The sequence below is a fragment of the Herpailurus yagouaroundi genome, unplaced genomic scaffold (genome assembly GCF_014898765.1).
Source record: "Herpailurus yagouaroundi ecotype Mexico unplaced genomic scaffold, PumYag 159, whole genome shotgun sequence".
Taxonomy (NCBI): Eukaryota; Metazoa; Chordata; class Mammalia; order Carnivora; family Felidae; genus Herpailurus; species Herpailurus yagouaroundi.
Genome location: NW_024412400.1, coordinates 64,239,776 through 64,252,442, shown reverse-complemented (window position 1 = coordinate 64,252,442; position 12,667 = coordinate 64,239,776). Strand labels below are relative to the sequence as shown.

Here is a 12,667-nt window from a genome sequence, read left to right as displayed (position 1 = left end):
CCATGGGATTGGACTCCGGTTCAAATTCTGCTGCTGCTCCAGCTCTAAGTGGGAATGTTAGTACCTGCCCCACCTCCTTCGCAGACTTCTTCTAAAGATCAAAGGAGAGAATGTATGTGAAAGCTCTTCATTTGGAAGGAGTCTTACCTTGTAGAGGGTGAAATCATTTTAATTTCATAAGGTGGAGGGAAAATCAATTGGATCTTTGCGGTTTCCTCCGTACGTGTTTAGGGGTCCTGAGATGTTTTTATTTTTAAATGGAAACCTGAAAATAAAGCTAGAAAGTGAAAACTCAGTTAAAGACATTTGTCTGAAAGGAGATATTCTGATATTGAATGCGGGTCTGTTTGTGATATTAAGAGGACTTGAGCATAGTAGAAGGAATAGAGATGACAGACAAGATGAGGAAGTGGTTATTGTACCTTCTTTGGCAGAGCTGAAATATGGAATTTCACCAGGTGAAGCCCTGATATTTAGTTCGCTGTTCCCTAGTCGAGTCTGCCTTCATGTCTTTATTGAGATTTATTTTTTAAGCAAGCCCTCTGTGCATTGCCTGCAAATCTAGTATCTTCATGAAGTCCCTAAATAAGGCATGAAAATAGGAGTATCCTTTTAAAGCGACCATTCTGGGAGGGAAAAATATTCAATCCCTGGATGAAATTGTCCCTGAATTAAAGATTTTAAGGCTTCTTGAGCCGACACCAAGCCACCTGCATCACCAGGTCAGCTTACAAGGGCCCAAAGGCTCCAAGAGGGAGATTTTGGTGGACCGGATGTTCAGGATGAAATGCTGCTATGTGGGCATGCTTACTTAGTTTATTGTGTCAGCTTTTCTTAAGACCATTTGGTCAATATGCGATTGTTTGTACTTCAAGGGAGAGATAAGCTCTGTCATCACGGTCGTCTTACCATGTGGTCCAAAATATAATTTGCCCCCAGCAACTCTTGCAATCTGACAATTAATGGAGCCCTGCAAAGGCAGAATGGCCAGTGAGTAGCCAGCACCGGGAGAAGCTGGAGAGAGAGGCACACCTTGACTCCAAGGGTCAGAGTGTGAACAAGCTAAATAGATTGAAGAATCTGTAACCATTCTAAAGCCCAAGCAAAGTATTCTTGGCATTGTTCATTCCTGTAGTACTTATCTGTTCTTCTTAATCCTCTTGCCTTTCCATTAGTATGGCATGGGGAGCAGCACGAAGGCCTCCTTCACCCCCTTTGTGGACCCCAGAGTTTACCAGACATCTCCCACCGATGAAGATGAAGAGGATGAAGAATCATCAGCCGCGGGTAAGCGAAACTGCCCAGATGTTTTAGAAACAGCTTCGTTGTCCTTCCTGGTGTGACGTGATAAAGAAATGAATTATTGGTTTAGTACTTAAGCCATTTCCTGCTTAGGCCCTGTCTTAAAGGGAGGTTGGTTTTTTTGTTTGTTTGTTTTGTTTTTATCATTATTATTTTTGTAGGATTTCTAAAACAAATATCTTTGTCTCCCATTTTTTTTTTTTCATCTCTTCTATTTTGCTTCTGGTAGGAACCCAGAGGTATCCAGGGGCCCTGGGAAAAGCTGTTCCTCAGAGATCTCCAAACTTACCACATACTTCTCAAAAGCAATTTCTGGGTACAATGCTGTGCACGCAGTAGACACTTAATCAGTGCGCGTTGGGTTGTGTTGAGCTCTAGGTGTGTGCTTCCTACCGCACAGATCTGGCTGATTTAGAGGAGAGCCTTGCTTTCTGGACTTATGCAGCTCACTAATCATCAGGGAAGGCTTAGGCTAGTCTGTCAGTTGATGATATGGAATTTTAAAAAGTAAATCTTTCCTGCCGTGTTCTATGAGATGGGGGTGGTGTGTATGTATTCTCTAAACTACCCAAGTAGTATCTTTAAGTCTGTTTTACTAATGGTTAAAATCCTGCTTCTGTGAATGACTTATACTGTAGTCTACTAAAAAAAAAAAAAAAAGTATAAAATGTACATAGTTTCAGAGTTTCTGTGCCTTTCCCATAATGCACACTAAACGAGGAGAAATCATAGTGTTTTGAAGCCCCTTCTCCGTACCTCCACTGGTTGTTTTTTAAGATGCCACTGACTTCTCTGATTCTCTTTCTCAAAGCTCTGTTTACTAGCGAACTTCTTAGGCAAGAACAGGCCAAACTCAACGAAGCAAGAAAGATTTCAGTGGTAAATGTAAACCCAACCAACATTCGACCTCACAGCGACACACCAGAAATCAGAAAATACAAGAAACGATTCAATTCAGAAATACTTTGTGCAGCTCTCTGGGGTAAGTTCTTTTTACCACTCGTTAACACATCGACCCTCAAACATTAAAAACCTCTGGAGCTTACTATCCGAAGAGCAATGGTTGAATCAGGGGTGTCGAGTCCTGACTTGAGACCATCTTGGCCTCAGGAGAAATCAAGAGCAATTTTACATGTAGCAAGAACTGATAGGGCCGCCTGGGTGACCCAGTTGGTTAAGCATCAGACTCTTGATTTCGACTCAAGTCATGATCTCACAGTTTGTGGGATCGATCCACATGTCAGGCTCTGCTTGGGATTCTCTCTCTCTCTCTCTCTCTCTCTCTCTCTCTCTCTGTTCCTCTCCCACTCTCGTGCTTGCACACACACTCTCTCTCTCAAAATAAATCAACATGGAAAAAAAAGCTGGTAGCCTAATGCCCAAGATAACAAGATCAGATTCAGAAATGACCTTGACACATAATAGTGATAGCTAAAGTCGGCTGCTGAACCAGCTACCATGTACCACACACTATTTGCCCAGCACTGTGTGATGTGTCCCCCATTCTGCCTTGTATGATCTATGCAATACCCTGCAAGGGGAATTAGATATGACCCCTATTCACAGCGGACAAACCAGCCTAGAATGTTTTAGTGAATTGCTGAAGGCTAGTAGTAGCAAGAGAAAACTGGAAAAGGACAACAGATGATGAACCTTCCCTTTTAGTTCAAAACATCAACCTACGGTTCTTATAAAAAATGGTGCACGGGTTTTAGCTGACCTCAAACTCAGTATAGTTGGGATGAAATTCGGTCAAAGTCCTGGTCTGTGTTACTGCAACCATCACATACAGATGAAGGAAGGACATGACCCATCTGTATCCATCTAAAATACTAGGCCTAGTTTGGGGCACCACAATCTTATAAGGACAAAAGCATTTGAGATGTTTGGGGAAGAAGACGAAGCCTGGAAACCATTTCATGGGAGATGTGATGGAGGGAATAAGGCACTGTCCTCTGGAAAAGAGACAGAAGACAAGATGACCATGTTCGATATTGAATAATTTGTGGACAGAATAGACATGTATGTTACTCAAAAAAATACACGTACAAAAAGCAAGAGAAGTCACAGAGTTACCTATTTGTGAATATAGTTCAGTACACAGTGGACCCTCAGTGTGTTGGGGTGTGTGTGTGTGTGTGTGTGTGTGTGTGTGTGTGGTGTGTTACAGGGGCAGGTGGGAGTTACTTTGTCTACGGATGAATTTTTAGGATGCCAACTATCCAGACAAGACCACTTACCTGCTAGAGCTTTTCTAATAGGGATGATTGCATGGGAGACAGGCTGGGCTAGGTTTAGATACCTGAGTGGTCCCTTACAGCCAATCTTTCTGCAGCTCTCAGGCTCTTAACACCTCACTTGCATTGGTTTGTCATTTCCCTGACAGACAGCAGAACCTTGAGGGCATGAGACATTCGTAAGCTTTTGTGTGAGAAGGAGGAAGGGCTTTTCTTCCAGTGGGGTATGGAAATGGGGCCCTCTGCTGTATGGTGAAGGTGGGCAGGCTAGAGATCACTGCGTGGACGGGGGTGGGGGGGCTGCACCTTGGAGAAGTCTTGAGGTGGGATTTATAGAAAGAGCCCAGAAAGGGATGGGTGTTACAGGAAAGGAATAAAGGTAATAATGCTAGTGTCACAGCTGTGACCAGAGCATCTCTTAAGAAGGACCCTATACTAGGTAGTAAATGGCCAAATGTAATGAATGCTGTTACCACTTTATGAAAGAGAAGTAATTTCCTTGCCAGAGGGGCAGTGATATAATTACTATGGCAGGGCTTCCACTTCTTCACTCCCTCCTGGGGTACCTACTTGCCCATTAGTTTTTATTAACAAGGCACAGTTTCTCAGGTTTTACAGGGACCCCAGATGTTAAAGCAATAAAAAGTCAGTCTTGGGGTGCTTCTTATATTTGCAGGTGTAAACCTCCTGGTGGGAACGGAAAATGGCCTGATGCTTTTGGACCGAAGCGGGCAAGGCAAAGTCTATAATCTGATCAACCGGAGGCGATTTCAGCAGATGGACGTGCTAGAAGGGCTGAATGTCCTGGTGACGATATCAGGTATGTTACTGGGATGTCACCGGAATGACCAAGTCCTCTGAGTCTGCACAGGTAGGAAAGGCCATCCCCTCGGTTCTGAAAAAAACAGTAAGCTCTGCCCTTCCCAGCTAACAGTGACATAAGAAATTATAGCAGGATAGCCAGAGAGATCACTCAGGTTTTGTAACTCCGGAGATACTGACCTCCAAAGGGAAGCCTCACACCTCTGGACGATCTCTGAATCAAGGAGAAGTACCACAAAGGCTGTATGTTTATAGGCCTTTAACCTCTGCCAGGGCTCAGCAAGGATCTTTTGAAGATCTGAGCTCCAGTCATTGCTACCTACTCTCAGGTGGAGAATATCAAAATGTAGGCTTCTCAGGGTGGGAAATTTTATAAGCAGAAATGTCTCTGGTCTCTTTTCTCTCAAGAACTGTTCTAGCTTATATTCCACTGATGCCAGCAAATGCAGCTGGCCCATTGGGTGATTGAGTCTGCAAAGAGATTCAGATGTGGGAATCATTCCTGCTACACTCTGCAGCTTTCTGGTTCCCAAAAAGAACTCAAAAAAATAAAAAAAGCCTACACAAAAGTGAAGTTAAAAATGTAACAAGTTAACCTTTTGACAAGGTTAAAAATGTAACCTCAAGGAGCCTGTATTTATTGAAAGCTCCTTCTGATGATCTTTGAAGAAGTTTAATCAATATCCCTTTTCCCCTGCCTTCCCATCCCACCCAGTATGAAACCACTGCACCTCTGTGCATTAGAACCACTTGAATGGATGGGAGAAGCCCACACCAGTGGGGTCAGAATGCCTGGGAGAAGGGCCCAGGTATCAATAGCTTTCATAGTTCCTAAGTTGTTTCTAATGCGCCGCGAAGTTTGAGAACCAGGGCTCTATACTCAGCCATCATTTCACAAAGAGAAGACACAGGGCTACTGGGTTCAACCTTGAATAAAGTTTAACTCTTGAGCTGTATTTCCATTTTGAAAAACTACCTTCACTTGATGCTACAATTCCCTCTTTCTTTTGCCATTCCACAAAAGTTTCATCTCTTTTTATTCTCTCCAAATAAGAGTTAACTGAGTAAATTGTTCTTGTATTATCATTCGAGTTTAATTCAATGTAGTCTTTTGTTCTTGCTAATGGCTTTCTTGACTGCTACACCAGCAAATCAAATTTAAAACCGTACAACTGTCACTCACCTACCGAAAGTGGAAATGATACCAGAAAGTTCACATTCTGGCTTCATTATGTTGTTAGTGACGTATCCCCGTTCTTAAAAAACGTAACCGTCTCCTCTTATCATGAAGTGTAGATGGGGAAAGTGGAAAACGAAAATAGGAGCAAATGATTCTTGACCTGCCCTCCGATCTGCATTGGCACAGAAAGGAGGAAGCACTGGCCTTTCTGCCCATCCTAGCTGTTGGGATCAATTCTGGGCCTCTGTCTATAAAAAGGAATAGCAACTGCACAGTAACTTCCTTCATTTATGAATGCACTCTCCTGTCAAATCCAGTGTGTAATGCTTCAATACATTTTCTTCTTCTGGAACTCCTGGGCAGCTTAGTCTGTTAAGCGTCTGACTCTTAATTTCGGCTCAGGTCACGAACTCAAGGTTCATGAGATCGAACCCAGCATTGAGCTCTGTGCTGATATCACAGAGTCTGCTTGGGATTCTCTCTCTCTCTCTCTATCTCTCTCTCTTTCTGCCCCTCCCGTACTCATGCACACAGGCTCGCTCGCTCTCTCAAAATAAATAAATACACTTAAAAAATAAAAATAATAGATAAATAAATTTTGGGGGCGCCTGGGTGGCTCAGTAGGTTGAGCAGTAGACTTAGGCTCAGGTCATGACCTCACAGTTCGTGAATTTGAACCCTGCGTCGGGCTCACTGCTTTCATCATGGAGCCTGCTTCTGATCCTCTGCCTGCCTCTCTCTCTGCCCCTCCCCCAATTCTCTTTCTTAAAAATAAATATTTTTTCTAAAAAGTTAAAAAAATAAATGTTCTTCTTCGTATATATATCACATCTGTAAAATATAAAACATCTTTTGATGCCTAAGAGAAATCAAGGGAAAATAAGTACCCAAGAAGTAGAGCCCACAGGCCTAAATGTCTGATCACTTAGGAAGAGCCTCCCCAAGGCACGTGTTCTTATCTGGTAATCAGATGATCTCATAGGGTATATTAAATTTTGCTCCTTGTGTACCCCTCAACATTTTTAAGATGTTTTCTTATCACAGAATTCCTTACCCCAGGAGCGCTTTACCAACGGGAATGTTGTATTTTCCAAGTACACATCTCATTCTCTCCTATTTTTGTTTAGTAAGTGATCTCAGAATCATAAACGTGTCCAGGGTTATCTTGTGAGCCCAGGTCGCCTTCATTAATTGTTTCTCTTGTCTCTGTATACAATTCTTTTGTTGTTGTTGTTAGGTAAAATAAAACTACCACCAGCTGTCATCTTTAAAGTAATAGAGGAGGCGAATAAGAAGCTCTCCGTTAACATATGTTGTTAGGTTAGAAGGTGAGGGAAAGAAGGTTATGTGCAGTCACACATAAGCATAGTAAAATGTCCAGTTATCAACGCTCCTTCGTGTAATTAGATCTAGAATGTTCTGGAACTCTGATCAACTATTCTGTTACACAGTTAGGTCTTGACACTGCCCTTTGCATTGAGAAGAGAGAGTAAGAGCAGCTTGCTCAGATAAGAAACAACCTGAAGGTAAAGAAAAATTATAAAATGGTTATTTGTCCAAAACACTTGGAGGTGTTTTAATCATAAGTCTTGGCATAGGCAACTCATGACGATGCTGGGGACACTGGTTATTGTGCCTTTACACCATACACAATTGTAAATAAAATAAATGAATTAAATAAAATAGAGATGGGGAAGGACTGAGAGAAAATGCTGTCATAGGGGTGTGAAATTAGAGCTCTGTTATTTCAACAGGAAAAAAGAATAAGCTACGAGTTTACTATCTTTCATGGCTAAGAAACAGAATACTGCACAACGACCCAGAAGTAGAAAAGAAACAAGGCTGGATCACAGTTGGGGACTTGGAAGGCTGCATACATTACAAAGTTGGTAAGTGTCAAGACGTGGACTTGTTTCCTCAATCAGAATCATTCCATTTTTTTCCAGTCAGGTATTGATGATGCATTTGTTACCAGTTTAAGATGTTGTTGGAACTTAAGGTATACTTGCATTATTTCCAAAAACATCAGATTGATCAAGTTCAAAGAGTACATTCAGAATAAAGTCCTGTGCTCCAGTTTGAACATTTATGTCCACTCCCTTCCAAATACTCATTAAAATAACAGTGAAGGAATAAAAATGCCATAAACCCACAAGGACACGGGACCGGAAGAAGAGAGACCAGCAAACAGGAGATATCAGCAGAATCGAACAAGAACAGTTGAATGACGAGGACCTAACCTAGATGACCAGGAAATGCTGAAGTCTACATCTGCAGTGAGGAACAGCATCAACATCAATCCAACCACATAACAGAACCCAGGAAGGCCCAGGGTCTGAGGCCCCAGGTGTATCTGAGATAGAGGTGGAAGGAGGAACTGCAAATAGGATTGTTGGATGGGTGATGACCACAAGTCCTCCGCCACTGCAACAGAGGATGAGAAGTTGCCACAACCAATCTGAACTGTGGAAATACAGCATTGCCAGGAAAGACAGACAGATACACACGCACGCACGCACACAGATGCACCCCTTCTAGCCCTGTTTAGCTCCCAAAATGTTGGCGACCATACTTATATTCCCAAGCAACAGTCTGAAAGATTTGTTTTTGGAGAAACTAAAGAGCCGGAAAGAAAAGATGTTCAGGTACTAACATTTGAAGTGCCATGAAAAAGCTTGCTATCTAACCACCCACACATGAAGCCTGGCAGTGAGTAAGCCCACTACCTGACGTGGGGACATCCGCTAACAGGAAGGAAAATTAAACAGAAAGAAAGGACGGTAGACAAAACAAAGATAATGGGGAGTGAAAAAAATTTTAAAGAAACTTTAATAACCTCGGGGAAATTAGAAAAACTCTTTCCAGAACAGAAGCATAAGGATCATTAAACAGAACATTGGAGCAGGGTCAGGGGAGGTCATTCAGAGACCAAGAAAAAATCTTAGAGATTAAAATATGCTGGTAGGGATAAAAAGTGTAAGAAATGTATCGGAAGATAAAGATGAGAGGTCTCCTAGAAAGCAGGACATAAAGAACGGGCAAGAAAAGGTAAGAAAGTAAAAGGATCAATCCAAGTGCTTCAAAATCTAAGTAACATGAGTTTTAAGAAAAAGAAAAGAAATGGAAAGGGAGGAAAGTATCAAAAAAGAAATATAAGAAAATTTCTAGAATAAGGACCTGAAATCCCAAATTTAAAAGATTCACATAAGGGCACCTGGGTGGCTCAGTTGGTCAACCATCTGCCTTCAGCTCAGATCATGATCTCACAGTTTGTGAGTTCAAGCCCCACGTCAGGCTGTGTGCTGACAGCTCAGAGCCTGGAGCCTGATTCAGATTCTGTGTCTCCCTCTATCTCTGCCTCTCCCCTGCTCAAGCAACTCACTCTCTCTCTTGCTCTCTATCTCTCTCTCCCTCTCTCTCTCAAAATTAAATAAACATTAAAAAAAATTTTTTTAAAGGATTCACTGAGTACCTGGTATAGTGAATGAAAAAAAAATATTCACAGGAAGATATATTAACATGGCATTTTAGTACCCAGGAAATGAGGAGGTCCTTAAAGCTTCCAGATTATAATTAAAAAATAAATAGTTTATATATAATAGGCACAGAATTAGGTGACTTGAGATTTAGCAGCAATACTAGAAGATGGAACAAAGCCTTCAACTAGTATTTTATAAACCATCTGTATTAAATAAGGTTCTCCAGAGAAACAGAACTAATAGGATACACACGTACACACACGTGTGTATATATATATATATGTATATATATAAAGAGGTATATAAACATATATACACAATTATGTATGTGTGTATATATGTGTATATGTGTGTGTGTATATATGTGTGTGTGTATATATGTGTATATGTGTGTGTATATATATATACATATATATATATATATATAGACAGAGAGAGAGAGAGAGGTTTATTATAAGAAATTGCCTCGGGGCGCCTGGGTGGCGCAGTCGGTTAAGCGTCCGACTTCAGCCAGGTCACGATCTCGCAGTCCATGAGTTCGAGCCCCGCGTCGGGCTCTGGGCTGATGGCTCAGAGCCTGGAACCTGTTTCCGATTCTGTGTCTCCCTCTCTCTCTGCCCCTCCCCCGTTCATGCTCTGTCTCTCTCTGTCCCAAAAATAAATAAACGTTGAAAAAAAAAATTAAAAAAAAAAAAAAAAGAAATTGCCTCACACAATTATGGAGGCTGGGAAGTCCCAAGATCTGTAGTCAGCAATCTGGAGACCCAGGAGAGCCAGTGTTTAAATCCCAATCTGAAGTCTGGAAAAGACCAGTTTCCCAACTCAATAGTCAGACAGGAGGTGTCCTGTCACTCAATCTTTTTATTCTATTGAGGTCTGTAATTGATTGGATGAGGCGCATCCATATTGGGAGAGCAGCCTGGTTTACACAGTGTACCCACTCAGATGTTAATATGATTCAGAAAAACCCTCACAGACACACTCAGAACAATGTTTGGCCAAATATCCGGGTACTTTGTGGCCAGTCAGGTTGACACATAGAACTTAACCACCCTGTCATCAAACTACCAGTCAATTTTGAATGTTGCATGAAGACACCTTCAGATGTGCAGGTTCTCCAAACATTTATGTTCCATACCCTATTTCTCAGGAAACTACTGACCGATGCGTTCCACCAAAATAAAGGAATAAACCTAGGAATCCAGGTAAAAGGTGAAGAAAATACCCAGAATGAGGGGGAAAGAAATTTAGATGACAACTCTACAGAGGCCTAGAGAGAAGTCAGTGCAAGCAGAGTAGAACAAGGAGCATTCCAAAAGGGATGCCTCCAGGAAAAATAAAATGTGACTAATAGATTCCCTGCCATGTTTGACTGTGCCGAAGGCCTTTACAGTACCAGCAGAAAGTCTACGTGGTCAGAGATAGATACATAGACAATAAGGAAGTGGGAAAAAAATGACGGAAAACCAAAAAGGAAATGTGGTTGTGGCATACTATTATGTGTTAGCTGTGAACAATAATAATTTCAACATGGGATCTTGATTTCACCAAAAATTTAAAATATAATTGTATCACAGGTGTGGGTGAGGAAGAAATGTGTGTGTTTGAGAGAGAGAAGTGCAGAGAGGAGACAGTTGTAATCAGCTAAATCCTTTCCATACTCTCAAGTCGATAGATAATATCTATAATGAAAAAAATCAGTAAAATTATAAACATGTTATTTAGAAATATGGAAATAAGTGGCTGAAGAAGTAGTTGAAAGTATATTAAAGACAGAATTTGTAAACAGAAGGGAGAGCTCAGAGAGCAAGAATTAAGTTCGTTGCCCTGGGCTGTCCAGTTTCTTTAGGACACAAGTATTCTGTTCATCCAGGTATTCAATAAAGTAAATAACTGCCGAGAGTACTGTGTTAGCCTATTCAGGTTGCTACCGCAGAATACCATGAACAATAAGAGTCTATTTCTCACAATTCTGGAGTCTGGGAAGTCCAAGAGCAAGGTGCTGGTAGACTCAGGGTCTGGTGAGGGCCTGCTTCCTCATTCATAGACAGCTGTCTTTTCGCCACAACCTCATGTAGTGTCTGGAGAGAAGGATCTTTCTAGGGCCTTTTTTATAAAGGCACTCATCACTTATAAATTCCTAATAATTGGAATTCAAATTTGAATAATAAGCAAATGGCACACTTTATGTCTCTACCCACTTGCTAATTTTTCTACCATTTGGCCATACCAGCTCTCAGCATCTTCCGTGTGGGTGACTATGAAAGCCAGGCAAGGGAACAGAAAGGCTATTAGGCAGATTCTTCTTACAATGAGTAATTCACATCTAGACCTAGTGATTAAAGAGAGTCCTAAGCCTTCAGATGAAGAGCTTTCAGTGTAAAGCCAAAGACCCCAAGCATCTGCAGACGGAGTACTTTAAAGAAAGTTCAGGGGCACCTGGGTGGCTCAGTTGGTTGAGTGTCCGACTTCAGCTCAGGTCATGATCTCGCAGTTCATGAGTTCGAGTCCCACATGAGGCTCTGTGCTGACAGCTTGCTCAGAGCCTGGAGCCTGCTTCAGATTCTGTGTCTCCCCCTCTCTCTGCCCCTCCCATGCTTAGGCTCACTCGCTCGCTCTCTCTCTCTCTCTCAATAATAAATAAATGCTAAAAAAAAATTTTTTTTAAAGAAAAAAATAAAGAAAGTTCAACCTGTATCTATGAGCAGATCTCACACCAAGAGCATCACCCTCAATTATAATGTATACTCCCATATCGTGGCTTACGCAGTCAGTAATGCAAAAACCTGAATAAGTTGATATACTCTTTTAATTCATAGTTTTTCTATTACAGTTAAATATGAAAGGATTAAATTCCTAGTGATTGCCTTAAAGAATGCTGTGGAGATATATGCTTGGGCTCCGAAACCATATCATAAGTTCATGGCATTTAAGGTAAGTGGGCATGTGATTATCTAAAGAAGGGATTTTTTAGATTTTGGGTTCCTACCAGTTAACAAAGTGATCTGTCTCACACATCGACCAGTTCCAATTTTTCTATATATAATAAACCCCTTTTAAAAGTATAGGAACTCGGGGCACCTGGGTGGCGCAGTCGGTTAAGCGTCCGACTTCAACCAGGTCACGGTCTCGCGGTCCGTGAGTTCGAGCCCCGCGTCGGGCTCTGGGCTGATGGCTCAGAGCCTGGAGCCTGTTTCCGATTCTGTGTCTCCCTCTCTCTCTGCCCCTCGCCTGTTCATGCTCTGTCTCTCTCTGTCCCAAAAATAAATAAACGTTGAAAAAAAATTAAAAAAAAAAAAGTATAGGAACTCATATAGATTTATTATTCCAAAAGCAAAGACTAAGCACCAATCAATGCTATAAAGTTAGTCAAATTAAAATTAACTGGGAGGTGGGGGGATAGATGAAAGGGGAAAAAATTGGGGTGTGCCCTCCCTCATTTCAGGTCTATAAATCATCATCTCCTAGGGACATTTAGTATGGGATGGTTACTGAGCAAAGCATTAGTTGTGATATTAGGCAATGAACTTCATTATTAAGCCACCTAACTAGGGTGCTCTCTGATATGTCATCTGAAAAAGGCAGACCAATGGCAGCACCAAATCTCAAGGATGAACCATGTCTCCAAATCTTCTCATCCTTATAAG

The 12,667-nt window shown here is 41.6% G+C and overlaps 1 protein-coding gene across 10 annotated transcripts in view; it reads left to right on the top strand.

Annotated features, from left to right (window-relative positions):
• Window positions 1–12,667, top strand: part of TNIK (TRAF2 and NCK interacting kinase) — a 399,001-nt gene that overhangs the window by 377,191 nt on the left and 9,143 nt on the right. For 5 of the 10 annotated variants that reach the window (XM_040480745.1, XM_040480740.1, XM_040480737.1 and 2 more), the window contains 6 exons: window positions 1,176–1,287; window positions 1,532–1,618; window positions 2,114–2,284; window positions 4,216–4,359; window positions 7,296–7,430; window positions 11,854–11,954. In XM_040480745.1, the coding sequence (XP_040336679.1) occupies window positions 1,176–1,287; window positions 1,532–1,618; window positions 2,114–2,284; window positions 4,216–4,359; window positions 7,296–7,430; window positions 11,854–11,954 (750 nt within the window). The remainder of the gene's footprint in view (window positions 1–1,175; window positions 1,288–1,531; window positions 1,619–2,113; window positions 2,285–4,215; window positions 4,360–7,295; window positions 7,431–11,853; window positions 11,955–12,667) is intronic. The other 5 variants (XM_040480738.1, XM_040480744.1, XM_040480743.1 and 2 more) reach the window with 1 other exon arrangement.